This window comes from Plectropomus leopardus, chromosome 2 (assembly GCF_008729295.1).
Source record: "Plectropomus leopardus isolate mb chromosome 2, YSFRI_Pleo_2.0, whole genome shotgun sequence".
NCBI lineage: Eukaryota > Metazoa > Chordata > Actinopteri > Perciformes > Serranidae > Plectropomus > Plectropomus leopardus.
The window spans coordinates 18,367,765-18,386,998 of record NC_056464.1 but is presented as its reverse complement, the minus strand read 5'-3'; the positions used below and the strand labels follow the sequence as shown (position 1 = coordinate 18,386,998).

The 19,234-nt window shown below is 38.7% G+C and overlaps 1 protein-coding gene across 3 annotated transcripts; it reads right to left on the bottom strand.

Moving 5' to 3' along the window:
* Positions 1 to 235: 235 nt before the first annotated feature.
* Positions 236 to 17,669, bottom strand: mbd1b (methyl-CpG binding domain protein 1b). Of its 3 annotated transcripts, XM_042503572.1 has the most exons (17): positions 17,397 to 17,669; positions 16,352 to 16,971; positions 14,926 to 15,066; positions 13,899 to 14,034; positions 12,930 to 13,216; positions 10,856 to 10,938; positions 10,712 to 10,755; positions 9,090 to 9,230; positions 8,916 to 8,993; positions 8,599 to 8,628; positions 8,400 to 8,492; positions 5,430 to 5,591; positions 5,163 to 5,339; positions 4,930 to 5,007; positions 4,757 to 4,837; positions 1,491 to 1,625; positions 236 to 1,388 (listed from the first exon to the last, which is right to left on the bottom strand). In XM_042503572.1, exons 2-17 carry the CDS (start codon positions 16,762 to 16,764, stop codon positions 915 to 917), a joined length of 2,553 nt encoding a protein of 850 aa, XP_042359506.1. In that variant the 5' UTR covers positions 16,765 to 16,971; positions 17,397 to 17,669; the 3' UTR covers positions 236 to 914. The 3 variants fall into 3 exon arrangements, with proteins under 3 accessions (XP_042359506.1, XP_042359514.1, XP_042359522.1); XM_042503580.1 differs by lacking the exons at positions 4,757 to 4,837; positions 4,930 to 5,007; XM_042503588.1 differs by lacking the exons at positions 4,757 to 4,837; positions 4,930 to 5,007; positions 5,163 to 5,339.
* Positions 17,670 to 19,234: the final 1,565 nt, after the last annotated feature.

The window sequence follows — 19,234 nt, the reverse complement described above, 5'->3', positions numbered from 1 at the left end:
AAACCAACTGATGTCCTTTTGTGCGGGAAAGCATCTGCTGCAGCCCAAAAATGATGATGAAGAGTGTGGAAAATTCATTGAGTGAATTTTAAAACAAACTTCGGTCCCCTCTAATAATTCATGTCATAATGAAGGTGGTGAACACTCACTTACTGTGTTTCATATTTGTATTATTTTGATCAATTTGTAAAAATTGTATTTTTTTCCCCACCTTTTGCTCTTCATTTGTTTTTTTGCTTCTTCCATCTACTTAGACTCAATTTTAAAAATAATAATCCACAGGGCAGTTTACTATAAATATACATTTTACTATAAAACGAAAGAGGTAGACAAGATGCAAACATAACTTAGTTTGTCCAAACACTTCAGGCTGCTGGTTAACTACACTGGTAACCGTGACGACATTGTTGACATGGTGTCCAACGTTGCTGGTGAAAAGATAAAAAAGGTAAAGTACTAATCATTTCAGCTTCATTTTTGGGCCGAGAGAGACTAAACTGAGTTTAAATGACTACTCACAAGTGTAATAACATTGAAGGGGTGAGGGTGATAGATTCCTCAAGTAAGAGTGTGAATCAACCAACAGAAAACGGACCACACAGAGGGCTGATGGACTTCAGCTCTACCCATTACACACACGCCCAAAATGTGACGTAACAGTCATGAAGAAAAGCCGTACGCCAACATAACAGAGAACATCTGAGTACAAACGCCTGGAGTATAATGTCACAGCTCCTGGAATGCCTTTGGTGAATCTTCATATAATCAAATCCTATGAGTACTGTCTGGAGGTAAATCTGTAAAATGTCATTTTTATTATCACCAAAAGATCAACAGAAACAAAAATAAAACAAAGTTGAACCAGAGAACTGTCTCTCTCCCCTCTGTGTTTTCGGTTCGGCCATCTGCCGAAGCTAAAGTCCTCGCAGCGCGCTGCAGTTGGAACAGATGCTCACTCTTCTCTTCACCAAGAAATCACACGTTGATGCCCGCTCCAGTATGATCGGGTCTTTACTCGATAACGGCTCTTTTGGGGGCAGTCCCTGGCACACAACGTACTTCTCCAGGCCCAAGAGCAGACTGACCACGTCAGACACAGAGGTTAAGCGTGCTGGGAACTTGTCATACAGCGGGTGGGTGGGCAGCAGCGGCTGCTTTTGGACGGTGACCTGATAGCAGAAGCCCGGGTCGATCAGCACCATGGTGTCGGTCAGGCTGGACTGTTTTGAGCACTGGATGAGCTGCAGCTGCGGGCCCTCCACCATGATGGCATACCAGAGGATCGGCATTACAGAGGAGCGCAAAGAGTGTAGCAGTTTCATGAGCTGGTCTTCTATGTCCGTACCACTCCCAGACGGGTTATCAGCCAGACTGAAGATCTGCGTGATCTGTGGAGACAAACAGAGGAGGAATAAATACGCTAACATCGTTGATTTACCTGTGACTGTTCAGACAACTGACATTAAAACAAGTCTTAGCAGGTCACTCACCATGGGCAACTCCTCTTCTTCTTCCTCTTCTTCTACCTCGTCTTCATCCTCATCATCGTCCTCTTCATCGTCAATGTGCTTTCGAACATGTCTGCCTATGAACGATCTCTCTGCATCCCATCTGTGTAGCTGGTTCTGGGTTGAGAAGGGTGAACTCATGAACTCAAATATTAACTACTGCAGATAGTGAAAACTTAATCAGTGAATTATCCACAATTAAAAATATCGAATCATATCAAGCATTCGCTAAACTGAAAATGAATTTTGGCTGCATTAAATTGTATCGAATCAGTTTTAAACTGCAGAGAACAGGTTGTTACAGATATCGTTTACATTAGACCATGTACCATGTATCAAATCACAGGATAGATATACAACCCTAATATTTACCCAATGACATCACATTTTACAGTGAGAAGGATCCACACCTCAGCTGAGTGTGAACCGGCTTTGGTGTGGTGATGTCTCACTGCCTGAGCTAGCAGTAAAAGCTTACACTCAGCTGCCATTTTATTAGGTACACCTGGCTAAAACTAATACAGTCGAAGGCAACAGTCCTGCAATAAATCATCACTTCATTAAGCTTTTAATGTTCAGACTGTGTTCAAACTCTTTCAGAGGAGTGTCAATTCAACTTAACGATCATTTAGGATGATGTGGTTCGGATTGTCGTTGCATTGCAATATACCAAGATGTGTTTTTAATGACTCGTCTGAACATTTAATAAAATCAACTCCTCTCTGAAATAATTTCAACAAAACTGAACATGTTAACCTTCATGAAAGTCAGTGTTTCCCATACATATTCTCTTCCTGGACGTCCTGTCCAGGTAAACTGAGACCCGCCCAAGATAAAGTCCGTATTCCACTGTTTTTTCCAATCAACAATGTAATTTTACAGAGCACACAGACCGTCCGCCCTCCAGCCACACCAGTGTTTCCAATTAATTACAAAGACTATGGCGGCCCACCATAGTCTAATTTGTCCCACCATAGTCTCAGTGGAGCTGGACTGTTAATTAAAAGCCTTGTTAAAACACTGTTGAGTTATTTGTAGTGCAGTAGCAGCAGAGATGTGCAGCAGAACGTCAGACGCATTAAAAGTGAAACTGAACCGTTCATTCTGCTGGGCCTACAACTGTCTTTCACTTACAAAAATCTGCAAATAGCTCCTCTCATCTATTTATCTGATTAGCTGTGAACGTATCAACATATCAATAATCTACCTCAGGAGTGACGGTCAGCTGCGAAGGAGATACAAAGAATCTGAAAAACAGAAACACTGAAAGTACAATTTATTGCGGGGCTGTTGTATTAGACTGCGTCAGCTTATACCGAAAAACGGAGAGTATTTTAAGAAATCATGTCTCGTTTGGCTATCTACTTAAATCCTTAAGTGACAAACTTTTACTCTGACAAGGTAAAATTAATATATTGGAAAATCTCTGCCAGCAAGGTGACATTTTCTATCTTGAATCAAAACAATTATTATGAAAACTATGATTTGACAGGGTTGAATCTTTGGCCAAAAGATTGTTTGCTGAATTCAAAATCACCAAACTAGGTGTCTTTATTTTTCTGCATCATTAGTATTCAGACACTGTACGTGAAACAACACTGAAAGCAGAATTTGTGCACCGTCAGTATTTGCATTAGAACCAGGAGGCTTTTGTCTGCACACTAAACAACCCAAACACTGCAGTTTTGCATTTGCACGAAGCAGCGGGCCATGTGGCAAGCATCACTTAACCTCTACTGACATACACTGCCTGACAGTGGATCAGATATTACAAATTCAAGCTGTACAGCCAAGCATCATTCACACCTGCAGTACTTTATTTTAAATTCTAGCAGAGACGCGTATGTTTCCAAAGATACCAAATATGTCAGGATACACTTGAGGAAAATCTGTGAAAAGTTATGCACAAGACATCTACACTGCAGAGTATTTCTCTTTGATTTGACTGGGTTAAGATATCCACTCAGTGCAAACACAGAGCTTTCCTTCTAGTTTACACAGGCAGGGCTCAAAAAACACAGTGATAGAAAGCTACAACAACACGTGACCACAATAACAAAGTGAAGGACAGCCAACAGGAGACGATGACAAGGAGAGAACAAACTGCTTGGTTGTAATATGCATCCTTCATAAGATCAAATTTATCTCTGGGGGTGGCCGGGTGCCAAGTGGTAAAGTACCATTTAATTGTAGCATCCCCAGTTTGACTTTGTTGCATGTCATACCACTCTCTCTTTCCTGTCCTCATGCCTCCTGTCTGTACATACACTGTCAAATTATGCAACCAAGGCAAAAATGCCCCCTAGTTGACATATGTGCTGTCACACTGACATGCCAATAAGAGAGCAGGAGACAGGGGAAGAAGGACCACTCCAATCTGAGACAACAGAAATCAGCTCAGGCACACCCGCTGCAAAAAGATTCATTAACCCATACAGATCACAGAGGTAAAGATTCCTATTATCATGGACTGGCTAAAAAAAAAAAAAAAAAAAAAAAAAAAAAAAAAAATCCGGGCTAAACAGACTTGAAACCAGGCCTGGTTTCATCACACTGAGCCACAGGCCAAAGAACAGCATGGCAACAGATACATAAGGAAATGGACAAGGTGCCAGGCGCATTTGTGAAGGAAAGCGTAAACAGGAGGCCATGGTGACACATGATCAGTCAGGTTAAGTGCTATCAAAGAGTAAAAATAAACCCCAAACCTCCTGTTTTTCAAATGACAACCAATGTACATGAGTATCAGTCGTGTAGTTGATAGATTCAAGTCCAAATCCTGACATTTTAGAGCAAAGTACCTGAGGTCTACATATTGTGTTATGAATATGCATAGTGACTGCCCTCTATTGGCTTAAACCTGGCTATTGCAATTGCATTTTGCTATTGGTTGAACTGGTGGCAGGTGACGTATATGGTGGCAATTTCCATCATCAACCACACCGCTTCCTTTCCCTCCTCCACAGTACAAAAGAGAGTCTTATTCTAGAGGCATTTTTTAGTTTTCAGGGTAGAGGCACTTCAGCCAAAAATCTGGTGTTTAGTTACTCTTTCGTATCAGACAGCAAGAATATGTACAGTATCAGCAAGAAACAGGTGCGACTATCCACAAAAGAACTGTGAGTAATTTCAAGCTAAAGGCTCCTGAACTTTAAACAGCACTATCACCAATCACAAAATCCACATTTTCTGTGGAAAAAAGTGCATTATTAATAGGACAAACAAAAAAAAGAAGAGTATAAGCTTACTATTTCTGAGTTGTTATGGTTGCTGATGTGAGAAACTCTTTCCGGCAGTCCATTCTGCTGTCCGAAATCAATTTGACTTAACTACCAAAAGACAAAATTAAGTTTACATTCTGTTTAGTGAAACATGCATTAGGTGACCAAAAAAAATGTAGATACAAATCTATTTTCCCAACCTGCATAGTTGATGGGTTTTTCACATTCAGTTCATAGTTGTATTTGCTGCCACTAGCGGCCTCTGCGCTCCAGCTCATCTACGACAGTGAAACATAAGCCAAGTATGAAGAAACCACAAATTCTTACTTAACGTTGGGGTTTTATCTGCAGGCAGTTATGTTTTTTAAAAAATCAAAACAAGAAAAAATACGAACTCAAACAATTTTTATCACAAAAGGAGCTGGCGACTCACCGCAGGTAAGTTACTGTCATCATCGTCGTCAGTGAAGTCCAAGCCACTTTGTGGTCCTTTGTTTTTCTTAAAACCTGTCTTTCGACTGTATGTGTAGTGAGGTCTAGGCCTGCCTGGCAGAATTGAGCTTTCTGGCCCGTAGACCTCTTGTCCCATCTGGAAAGGCAGCAGGTGTCTCTGCCAAATTTTACACTGAGATATTTAAAATCCACACTTCTACTTCACTAGAGTAGGAAAGTATTTCATCAAACATTGGTAGATACTTACCATTGCCTGTCTCTGACACTGACGAAGTCGACACTTCTGCCTCTTCTTGTTGCTGCCTCCAAACTTGGGCTTGTCTATGCAGAAATCACATGTGCCGCAGTCTTTCCTGCAGAGACAGGCTTTACACTCTCCACAGGATCGCCGCTTTCGCTTCTTATGCCACTGTAGACAAATATATAACAAAGAATAAAAGAGACATGTTTTATGTAATTACTATAACACTGCCGGTAGAAAAGTTAATGTTGACAACAGAAGACTGATAAGACACCTCTTTATACAAACCAAATACAACCATGGAGAAATAAGAACCCAAATACTCAGTCATAACAATCTGTGCAACTTTATATGGCAAAGTTAATGCATTTCCAGCCACCTGTTTTGATCCATATTTTCAAAAAGTGCATTAAAAAAACCAATACGTTGAAACCAGAGAAATTTGAGGGAAAACATGTTGCAGATAAAACAAAAACACTGCAATGTAGTGAAGTGAGGAAAACGTCAGCTCTGTGTGGAGACTGTTGGATGCATCTGGTACATTTCTTATACCACTACTCATTCTTATGCACTTTTCACAAATGTTGCGCATTTTAATGACTTTGTCTACATGGTTACAAACATGTAGTGACTATTAAATAAACCAAATAAGCCAAAAATACAAGCCCATAAACGTCTGTGTCAGCGTTACGTTATTAGAGAAATGACAGGCTATCAGTACCGTCACCACGCAACCGACAACATGCTGTCGTCTAGCCCGCTAAAAATTTAACCTAGCTAACTGCGACGATAGGCTACAAACCAGATGAGCCAAGCGCCACAGCCGCCATACGACCCCCTTTCAGACAGACACAAATCCGATCATTTCTAAATGTGAATCCTCACGATAACTTGAGAGGTCCAAACACAGGGAAATGCGTTATTATCTACTCACCACTTCTTTCGTCGGAGACCGAGACATTTTAGCTGTTATGGAGGCGCATCTTTCAACGCATTTAACGCGCTGACGTCACAGAGTGATGACGTGTTTGCTTCTGGGCAAAACACCGTCAGCGCCGACGACGGTACGGTTTCTTGTGCGGTACAAGTAGAGGGGTAGCAAAATATTTAGGGAGCACAATGTTGGATTTTTTGCTGATATTCCATATGCTGATATATAACAACTAATTTGGTCGATATTGATATATCCACTTTTTAAAAAAAACCAAAAAAAAAAAACCCAAAATCTCTTCTGTAGTGGAATTAACACTATATTATGCATACTCTTATCACGATGGCCCGCCAGTAGATGGAGACATAACACACAATGCTTTTCCATGTGTGTAATTTTCACTCATTGTGCAAAATAAGACAATACTTCAATTTAAGGGTCATGTTTTGAACATGTTAAATTAAAAAAAAAAAAAAAAAAAAAAGATGTTTGCGATATCAGCAAAGATAAGCATGTTGGCAGATTCTGTTATTTCATTTTAAAGCAAATATCTGCTGGTACCAATGACGTGCTAATATTATTGTGCATCCATACTAAATATAATGGCACAGATTTCCTCCTGAACATCACCATGAAAGGTGGATGTTCAGCTGGATAACAGCTGAGAACTGGACACCACTATCAGATGATCTGTGCTACACAGGTAAGTAACGTCAGTTAATTAATTATTTAACCTACATAAAAGCAGCCATTTCTTTAAAGTTGAAATTTGAGAGTGCTTTCTGTATAATGTTAGTCAGTATTCTTGAGTGAACTTAGTTGCACACATGTTTAGCTAGCTGAAGTTGCCTATGTAATGACTCGCTGTAATCACCTTTAACATGTGCATGCACAATCTAGCCAGTTGAGTCTCTGGATCTCACTTGTGTTCAGTGTGATTAAAGCAATAAATTGCATAAATTAATGTTGGATAGTTTTCTGGCAACACTATCTAGCTTTGCAACATCTCAAATTTTCCCTTCAAAGAAAATGGTGACTTTTATGTAGGTTAATTATGATTTGTCATTAAACACCTCAAATGAAAATGTATCACAAAAAAAAAATGTCTAATCCCAGTGTCAAGCTCTTTTTCAAACCTGTACTTTTTTACACTTATGCCCAAAAGCATATTTGTGTTGTTTTCTTAGAGTGTGGGTTGATCACTCTTTTGCTGATCGGTTTATTCTTGTCGATCGGTGATGCACGACAGCTCCCCGTGACTGCCCCCTGCTGTTCTAGCCCTATATGTTGAGTGAGGATAATGGTTTTACCAACCAGCGCTATGCATGCATGTTTACAAACACCAGTTATGTATATGTATCACCAAGTATACACACTGGGAACCTGCATCATAATACTGTTGTCAAACGTTTGCCAAACTAGTCCAAAAGATCATGAAAACAAAACAAATAATCTTTGCAGTGCCTTTTCAATGAATTCCAATCACGTGCATTACTGAGCTGACGCCTGAGTCACAGTGTAAACAAAGGGTATTATTATAGGTCTACTTTCCTAATAAAAATATAGGGTGCCTTATGGCTGTATACATACATATACAGCTATATTCTTGCTGCGCAGCAATAATATAGTCAAGAATATTTTCCAAAGACATCTGATCTAAATATGATTATTTTGGGAATCTCAGCACAGTGCCAGTGAAGAAGCATTATCTGCATTTTGTTTTGCAGAAAAAAATGTTAAAATTTGCACTACATTTTGATAGCTTAGTGACTGTACTAAAAGTACACCTGCACGACACTTAAAATTCATCTTTAAAGACTGTCAAAAACCAAAGAACTGGCTTGCAAAGTTTCTGTTTGCCACCGCTGTTATGGTAATTATGAGTATTGTTGCTCCTGGAGAACTGGACAACTTTCACTCGCCACCACTCAGGCCTAAAAGGCGTGAATCTATCCATCAAAATAGATTTTTTTTGTGTCACTAAAGGAAATTATTTCTTCCTGCCTGTAGGACAATGGATTAAAAACAACGAAAAAAACCCTCACATCATCGTCATCGTCAGTTGACATGTCCTCGTCATCATCAAGGTCCACGTTGACTGAGAAGTTCTCTGTGTCGCTGCTTTTGAGACTTGGGTGCTGTGTGAACAAAACATCATGAATGAGAGTGGGGAAAAGTTTTAGCAATAATATTAAGTATTTTGGTCATATGCTGAGAAATTAGTCTTTTATTACAAAAAGTTACCTGTGAGTCTGTAATTTCACTCTGTATACTCTGTAAAATAAGATAATTTGGTTAGAACTTGGAATAACTATCTGAACATTTTACATAACTGAAAAAAACTGACCCTGACTGTGAATATATAGGAAAACAGAACATTGTTGGCAGTAGTGATTGTATTTTAACATTCTTTATCTCAAAAACAAAGCCAATAATCAATACTGACTTAACAACAGAGCAGTAGGAACCATGAAAATCTTCAGATGCCTTGTGAGATCTTTGGCCCTACAGCAAGAACAGTACACACGTGCATTTTAGTGGATAATACAAGCTTTTATTACCTGGAAACTCATGCTATCATCAAACGTTTCAGGAATGTCATAAGGCCTCTGTGGCAGGAAGCCAGCACTTCCAGGGCTCTGATGGAGCAACAGAAAAAAAATCATAAATGCAAAACTAACATAACAAACAATATATACAAATAAAGAATAACTGTTAAGTAACCAGCAGCGTACCTTGCGAATTGGACATATGCATTTGCGTTTCCGACATATGCGTTTCCGGGACTCTGGGCTCTGCAGGCCGTGCTTGCAGTTTGCACACTGCCCACAATTCATTGTGTTGAGGCATCCCACACATTGACCACAAGGAATCCACTAAATTTAACATTCAAAAGATAAAACAGCAAGTTTGTTTATTTATAATATCCATTTTTCTTTATTTTTTAGAACATTTCTTTATCCTAATTCTAGAAAAACTGAGGAAATGTGTGTTCTTTGTGCTGAAAAATATGAGTTTTCAGCTTTTCTCTATACAAGGTGAAAAAACTAACTTTCATTTCCAGTAGGGCTGGGCGATTATACCTAAAATCAATATCATGATTAACTGAACATTTTACCTGGATCAATCGTTTTACTTTGGGAAAAAAAGGTTTGAGTAGGCCTATCCTTCGATAGCTGCAAACATTCTCAGTTCAGTGTTTCTGCCTGTGAATCTGTGACAGTAGCGGATGAGGACAACAGAGGGTGCGATGTCAGTGGTGTCACTCTAATATCCAACATTTTTTGTGGGTCCCTGAATGCAGCACAGTTCTTTTTATCTCTCGATGGATATTTACAGATTTTTGTAAGTGAAAGAGAGTTTTAGGCCCAGCAGAGTGAACGGTTTAGCTTTGCTTTTAATGCACCTGACATTCTGCTGATCCTCTCTGCCACTACTGCGCTGTAAATAACCAAATGGTGTATATATTATAATACTGCAAGTAATTAATAGTCCAGCTCCATTCATTGAGACTAAATTAAACTATGCAGCCCACCATAGTCTAGTAATTAATGGGAAACACTGCAGTTAGAGAAAGGGTGAAAATAAGGCAATGTGTCTGTGGCCCCTGGCCCCCAAATCACTACATCTGCCCCTGGTAATAATAACGAGAGCTCAATACGACCGGCTAGATGAGACATGGAGTGATGCGTCCTGGTATTTCTAAGTAATTTTATCCAAAGTCTGACTGAACCTGAAACTAAAGCAAAATCGTATGTAGAAGTCTAAAGAAGACGCTTTCCACTGCTGAGTATTTGGCTGTTTGTTCATTCAGGCACTTTGGTGCTGTGAGGAGAAGCTCCGCTCTGAAAGTCTGTCTCATTCTAACCGTGCAGCTCTGTCAGACCATCAGCTGTTTGATCCGTGATAATCAAACGCTGTGGAAGCACATACGACTCGGCTGTCAAATACTCAGCTGTATTGTAGAGTCAAATTTGTTCACTGCATTATACAATTATTCAACTCTTCTGCTGTCGCAGTGTTTTGCCATGAGATTTTCTTTGGTGTCCTGAGAGCATGAGAATCATGCCAGATGAGTGAAAGTTGGCAGACCTTACGGGGAAAGGATTAACTGAATTTTTATATAATTGAAATAACCGACATGGGCAAGATTACGCCGGTTTGAGGTTCTGAAGTCGGTTTCGATTACTTTTCGATTAATCGCCCAGCCCTAATGTCCAGTCAGTTTCAACAATGGAATTTTGTCATTAAAAAACAAAACATTCTGAATTTGTGGTTTAACAATGTGTTATTAATATTCTATATTTTTGCCTAGTTAAAGTGGCTAAAATGCAGTTGTTCATGGACAATGCTTTACCTTTCTGAAACGAACCATTGGATGCTCCTTGGTCTTTGAGGCCGCTGTAATTATAAAGAAATAAAGATTGTAGAGTGAGTACCACACCTCAGCTATATCCATGGTTTTTTCCTATTTATAAAATACACTCATAAATTGACATACCCCAACAACTGGGACAGCAAGGCCTTTTCCTTTGTTTGTCATACCATGTGCCTGTAAAGGAAATGCCACATCGGGCACAGACCCTGCAGGGAAACATGATAATGCTCAGTCCATCTGTAAGTATCTTTAGTATTTCAATTCAATCAAAAGAGTATGCTTGTGATGAGTTAAAGTGACTTGGTGATTACATCATCAGTTTTAATAATATGATTAAAGGGGCTCTGTGTTAAATTCAAAAAGTATGAGTTGTCTGGACACGGTTCTCAACATGGAGATGGCTGAGTCAGCGACTAGCAGCTAACGGTGTTAACTCGATGAACAACACTTAACAACTGCAACAGTGCCGACAGAGCTTATGGTATTAACCAGAAGGAAACTGGAGGGTGGGTGCTACGCTTCCACATCAAGGCCATCCTGATATTAGCAGTAACCACCTTATATGTACGGTGAAAAGTGGAAAACAGCTAGCCAGTGGAATACACACATGCAGCAACCATGGATGTATTATGGATTTATATAAAATATATAAAATATAAAATAAAATAAACTGATTTATTTTAGTTATTTTTCTCCCATTTCATCCCATTCCATTGCTGTTTTTAAAAAAAATTATGAAAATAGCATTTATTATGTATATATATACATGTATTTATATACACACACATACACACACATGCATATTCATGTATCAGTTTTACAGTATAGCATTATGCTGATATAACTCCTAACAAAGCAGCTATGATGTACACATTTATTTTTATAGTATCTTTTTCATATATTTATTCTATTTTTTCCTATTCTGTTTGTATGTTCTTTACCTTTACATTTATTTGCCAATAATATGTTTATTGTATGCACCAAACACCAAGGAAAATTCCTGGCAAGTGCAAACCTACTCAGTAATAATGCTGTTACTAATTCTGACTGCTACAACCATGTGGCAAACAAACCAGCGCATAGCTCGATGCTAACACACAATGTGAATTACCGTAAACACGCTAACGGAAATTAGCATCGCGATCGCGACAGTATTATCTTAACAAACCATCCATTTACTCCATATGTTTCACATTAAATGACGCGTGCGCTCGTACTTACAGGCATGCAGTCCCTGCGCTCTGTGAAAACGAGCTAACAGCTGCTGATTTACTTCTCATTGCTAGCGCAGTTTTGTTGTTATGATTCCCAGTGTTACCGTCCCTCCTGCTCACGGGGACTTTTTTTCCCTGTCCAGTCCCAGTCACGTGACGAATAGTGAACTGAGGAATGCCACAGGATTCCTGTGACCCACAGGTTTCCCCCAAAAAATGTCAGCCCCCCCCCCCTCAGCTCTACTGACACGCCATTATAATAACCGTTTTAAAAGTAATTAGTTACATGTAATTGAATTAAAAAGTAAATTTAATTGTAATCAGTTACAGAGAAAATATGTAATCAAATTACAGTTACCAATCAAAAGGTTGTATCCTAATATATTTTAGGTTGAAAAAAAATAATATATAGACTTCAACATTCATTCTGCTGCTTTGCATCTTTTTGCCATGCGGGAATTATTTTGGTAAACCCAATTTCTGGACATTTTTCAGCTTTATTGCCCAGATGAAAACAACTGTTTGAAAAGTAATTCACTTTAATCAAATGTAACAAGTTACATTTCTCTGATAAAGGCATTAGAAGAGGCACTGCTCAGCTGGAGACTTGTTTTAACAGTGTTTGTCAGAGGGTCATATAGTCGCTTCCTGCAGTCTTCTTGATGACTGCTGAAGGGTGACCTTACAGATGTCTTTGTTTTTCTTGTTTTTATGTCATTCTGTTGATTGTTTGACCGTTTAAGGATGCAAGTCAATTTCCGTGATCTGACAATAAAGTACCATCTTATCTTAAAGTAATTACAATAGTTAGATTACTTATTACATTTTAGGAAGGGCAACTAGTAATCTGTAACCTATTACATTTCAAATGTAAGCTTCCCATTATTAGCAAATTGTGGTTTGTTGCTGCGTTAATGCTCTAAATCTTCACACACAGACCATTTAAATAACTAACATACAAACAGAAGTAATAATGGACTCACAGTGTGTTTTCCTCTGACCCAATTTCTCCATTTATGGCGGGTTGCAAGAACACTCTGGAGGATGACGGAGGAGGAAGTTTAATCCTATCTTCATCTGATTTTTCCTCCTTACGGGTGCTTGCATTTGGAATTGCAACTGTACTGTGCGCGGAGAGACTCGTCTGGTTGTATGGAGAGGTTTTGGGCCCCTGAATGGGGGTGAGCCTGTGGTGTGAGTCTGGAGTGTCGGCCCCCTCTCCTCTCTCCATCATGCTGGACTCTGAGGAAGAGCGCTCCCGTATCTTTCTCTATCAGATAAAAAAAGAGAAGAAAAGTGACTGTGAGATTCACGCATCTTAAATATTGTAAGTTTTAAAGGGGAACATCACCTAAATTATGAATTCTAAAATGTTATTCCCAAGTTTAGTGAATATTTGTGAACATGGGTTACTCTCTCTCGAAGACAGAAACCAGGATAATAGGTCTACTACTACAACACAAAATCATCCAAAGCTTTCTTAATATGTAATTTAGGGTCTTACACGCATAATAAAAAGCATCAACAATTGTCAGACATCAGCATAAATCCAAATTTGAAACACTGTCATTTTATTTTTTTCACAGTTTGCTGAGGCTGGGTTGATTTGGGGCTCGGTTATCCCTGATCAATATTATGTAATATGGATAAAGCCAATAAAAGGTCAGTTATCAGGTGTCAAATTGAAATCCCTCAGCACTCCCTTAAATACTATAGATGTAATGTTACCAGACGGAGCACTGTCATTATGGCAAGTCTTCAACTACGTAACGTTATATGTGCAGCACGCAGTGTTTGTGTATGTTACCTGGCCTTTACCTACATTACACGGATTGACACCATTGAGTATATGGCCATATGACAAATTGGAAAGCAATAAAATTATAATAATAATAATTAATGATATGGCGCTAGGGCATGGTTTCTCTTTGAGTGATAAAAGAGGACAATACCTTCCCTCTGTGTCGAATTCTAACGGGTGGCGCTTCTCCCTCGTAAAATTTTCCCGTCTTGTACTCAAAGTTTGACAAGTCCAGATCCAGCACTCCAGCCAGTTCTACTCGGCTTCTCACTCGATCACCGCGTGGACTGCAAAGAAAAAAAAAAAAAACAATTACAACTGGAAAAAGCTGGATGAAAACTACTAAACACTACAACTTCCAGTTGTCATCCAGTCCCATGCCTCTGCTTCTACGATAGTTAGAGAATATAATTTTTCATTTAAAGTAGCAGTGTGTAGGATTTAGTGAAATCTAGCTGTAACTGAATACCGCTCCCCTCACTCCTCTCTTTCTAAGCATGTGGCTGGCGGCCTTCAGGTAATGTAACAGACACAAAACACATTAAACGTCTCATTCTAGGAAAAAAACGACAACTACTAGTTTCATGTAATTATACACAAATGACAACATACTGTCTGCCAACAGATACTCGTAAATCCTACACTATGGACCTTAAACCCCCTTTAAAAATGTATTGTAGCAGCAACTAAATTACATTTTTATCATGGATGTATCTGCTGGTCACTTTTTTGATTAAAATTATAATATTTTAAATGTGAAAAAAAGAAAACATGCAAGTTAATTATAGTGTCTAACCTGTTGAAAACCTAAAAATATTCAAACTACAATCATATAAAAGAAAAGATCTGAGAAACTTATACAAGCTAATATTAAGACTTTAGGCTAAATCTAGGCTCTAAAATGTATTATTATCACCTATTCATTCTTTGTGGTATATACATACGGTTTTTCTGATACCGATTTTTTTGTCATATTGCTTAGCCAACAGTGTTAAGTGACTGATTGCAAACTACAAAGAGTAAAAGAAGTGGCAGAAAGAAATTTAAAAAGAAAAAAAAAAAAGTAAAATCTCAACACTACCATCAAAACAGTTGACCACAAAGAAAATATATGATAAGTGTATTCTGCCCTCTGAATTATAAACAGCTGTACATTCATTTACATTTGCAGTATTTACCTCATGTAGTAAACATCCTTCTGTCCTATGCTGGAACCTGAGCGCCGAACAACTTCTTTGCGTTTCCAACCCTCTCCCAGTATTGGCCATTCGTCCCATCCTTCATCAGGGTGCGTTCGCTTACGGCGGGGAAACTGAAGCCTTAATATAAAGGAGATGGGAAGAATACATATTAGAAATGTAAACACCACATGGGAGAAACAGACTGCACGTGAAGACATCCAAGATGATGTTAATACGCTAAGTGATGTTTTGTTGTATAGCTGCTTAGTTTCAATAGATTGAAGCAGGTTTGCCTGGAAGTTTGAGATTAGATGATTCTTTGATCAAGTGACAGTAGTTCAACAAATAACAAGACATTCAAAAGCCCTCGGATGTCCAATTGGCAGTTCTCTGAAGACCTGCATTTAACAGCTAAAGGCAAGTGGGATTAATGATGTTTAAAGACTTAACGACTTAATTACAGTGTGAATTCAACTTAAGATTACAAAAACCGAAATTGAAAAAAAAAAAAAAAAAAAAAAAAACTTGAACCGACATTACTTACTTATTATCAGGCAGCAGTTTGCCAAAATATTTATTGTAACATAAAACATTACTTTTTGGTGACGTTAATGCAAAAGGAATTCTGTAAATTCTTATTATTTTTAAAAATGAATTATTTTAAGATTTTTCCATGCAACATCAAACAAAAACCATGAAATGTCTTAGCATTTCAAAGACTTCTGAACGATGGATTTACGATATTTTAATACCAATTAAGGCCTTGTTTTCAGATTAATAAATCCAATGCCTTGTACGACTTTTAAGAATCTGCGGGAACCCTGAATTAATCTCGACACACATGATTATGTCCCATTTCCAAGCAAGCAGCTATATAAACACCTTGCTAGTGGACATCATCGTTACACCACTCCCTTTAACTAAATACACTTTGTTTGCACTTGGATATAAATATCCAAATCTAACTGAAAGATAATGCTGTTCTTTATCAGACTACTGACTAAAATATAAGGACTCAGCAGACAACCATGTGACAGCATATTTCCCTATTATTACTAGGGATGCACGATATTGGATTTTTTGTTAATATCCGATATGCCAAAATATAGCAACTCATTTGGCCAATAACCGATGTTGATATATCCACTTTTCCCCCACCTAATTTAAGTGATCATCAAGTCTCTTTTGTAGTGGAAGCAACTTCATATAACAAGAAAAAACACCTCAATTTAGGGTTGATGTTTTGTACATGTTCACTGTCAGTGAGAAAAGAAAAAAAATTAGGTTGTGATATTGGCAGCAATAAGCATGTTGGCCGATTCTGACATTGCATTTTACATCTGATATCGACCGATACAGATATTGTGCATCCCTCATTACTACATGACCACAGATTGCTGTAATTCAACATTATTCAACCTACTGATAAACCCTTTTCATGCTCTGCTCGCCGCCTCCCACGCTCTCGCTCTTTTCACTTTCTCCTGCCAAGCTTTCTTCTTCTTCATTCCTACCAAAGTCATCATCATCATCCTCAAGAGGCTCGAACCAGTCAACAGGAGGCTCACCACTAGTGGCCTTAGCCTCATCTTTTGCATCTCCTGGAATTTCCTTCACAGGATCTGAGCTAGGGTTTTCCTTTGTCTCTGGACTTTCTAGGAGTGCCACAGGCTCCTGTGCTAGAGGCGACTCAGAGGTGTTTTCTGCTTCGCTGCTGTTCTTCTCTTCTCTTTTTTCGTCTGTGATTTGTTCCACATCTTCTTCCACATCTTCTTCCACGTCTTCTTCCACAGGCTCACTGCCGGGGAACGGGGTCTCAGGTGGTTCCTCGTTCATTGATGCACCAGTGCAGGCTACAAACTGTTCAAAGTGTTCTGCTGGAGATCAATAAAATAACCTCTACAGTCGCACTTGCATCCCATTTAAAGTGATGTATTTTCACACAGAAGGTGGATGCAGCCACCTGACCTTGGGCACAGAGGTTTGGGCAGGCAGATGAACAGTCAGGGTGGTTGACAGCTGCTCAGCTTCTTATGGGAGAACCTAGAAAAAGATGACACTGCTTAGAAAATGTAAACACGCCGTCTGTCCAGCACAGTGTGCAACCTTAACCCAGCTCAATGGTTACTGTAAGGTAATATTAGCTTAGCAACAAGCTTCTCAGACATATGTTTCCAGGTGAACAGCAACAACTTTTGATCAGAGATTCAAAGTTGCGTTTACTCAGCAAAGCATGTTAGAGTGTATAAAATATAAAATAATGAGTCTGGTAAACGCTATCGCTAGCTTTCATGAATCACATAGCCTTGGTGAAGTAGCTAGCACTGGGTTGCAGCCAATATTATCCTGCAAGCACAACGTTAACGACACAAGCTAGCCCCCACTGCTAAATGTGCTGTTACTGAATGTACTTCTTATCTGAAATTATTTTTTAACACGTAACATTAGTTTAGTGACATATCACATACCGTTAGCACCAACAGCTGGAGTAGTAACACTGAAACAGAAAGCGGGGGTAACGTTAGCCACAGTTAGCTTCACGGTTCCTCTGTGATTTCTGTGTCCTGTACGCTGAAATTGTTCCTCTGAGATGAGAGCCGTGTGTCGCTATGTTAACCGTTAGGTGGGACAGCAAAACACACACACGTACACTTTTGTGGTAATAATATTTCACAGATAGTTCCTTGGCAATGTAGTCCCCACAGGTACCACTTCACTGTACGAGGAGGAGCTAATGCAGCTAGCTTAGCGGTTAGCATAAACGGAAACGGTAGTAGGACCAAAGAAGTGGAGACGGTGAAGATGCAAATCTGTCTCACCCACTCACAGAGAGGACTACCAACTCCACACAACGACCATGGAGTCAGCCACCCATAATATATCAAACACACTCAGTGGGAATGGCATCAATATAATCACTCCGAGATCTACTGAGTTTATATTCAAACGTAAATGTTCATTAATATGCCCTGTTCCATATTTTAAATACACTTGAATGTATCTACATATCTAGTCATTTTTATATTTTCACTGATAATAGTACACATTATTGTGAACATCAACATGCAGGCTCTTTTATATTTTAGTTTAGTTAATTTACACACAATTTTTAAAAAAAAACAACTCATAAAATCCGGAATAATAACAATAAGAAATGTGTCAGGAGAGGTCAAGAAGCCAGAGGCTTATACAATCGGACGCCCAAGCAAACATATGAAAACACAAATCTAAACTAAAATTTTGCAGAAAAATACAACAAAAGATAATTGACAACAAAGGGCACATTAAGCATAAAAAGTAAACAATCAGTGAACATGAATCCAGTTTTAAAACAAGAAATACATAAAACACAATGCAAAGAGTAAAAGAAAAAAATGAAATACACATCCAGAAATAATTAAATACCATGAATTAAATGTAATGATAGTTTCCTTTTAAAATTCTGAAAGAAAATGACCTCCTGATACCAAGTACTTTAACAGTTCATATCTGTTTTCATTTTCATCACACAACCAGTCGATGAAGCATTGTTTCGTTGCTTGCTTATTTACAAACATGACTCGTGTCATGCAAACATTTGGTTAGGAAAGAAAAAGTTAAATAAAAAACAGCGGATCTCACGTTAAAGTACGACTCGTCCCATCAGCAGACGGACGGGAGTGAGTGCTCTCACTCCGCCTTCATCCTCTCTAACAGCACGCTTCATCTTTTGTCATTAACGGTGCTGCCTTCACGGGTCATTAGACAGAAATGAGAGCGCGCTGGACATATAGATAACCCTAAAATTGTCCTGACAGTGACGTGACATTACAGGACGCATAGCTGGGAAAAAATTTTCTACCATTAAAATTAATTTGTAATACCATATAATTTGGCCTTTCATGTTATAGTCCTTTGTATGATTTTACTCTCAAGCCAAATCACACGCAACGAAAGTGCGCACATTTTCGCCTGAGAAGCAGGAATTTATGAGGAGCACTTGAAGGCAACCGTGCTTAATGAGGAGCTGTTAGCTTTTTACTAAAAAATAGGCTGTATTATAATTAAAGTATGCGGTTTTAAAAAGTTGTGCAACAGTACAAAGGAACCTTTGCATAAAACTGTAAGTTACTGCTATTCAGCCGATAAACAAACAAGATTCAATGGGACAGCTCTTTATTTATCAGAGTGGCTGGGATGTGACTTTGTCTTCCCCAATGCCACAATATTTTTTCTTGAACCTCCCTGAGTGACCCTCCACCATAAATTAGTTGTAAGATTTTAAAATGTAGCCCACCCTTTGATGCTTGAAAGTAAAAAGCTGAAA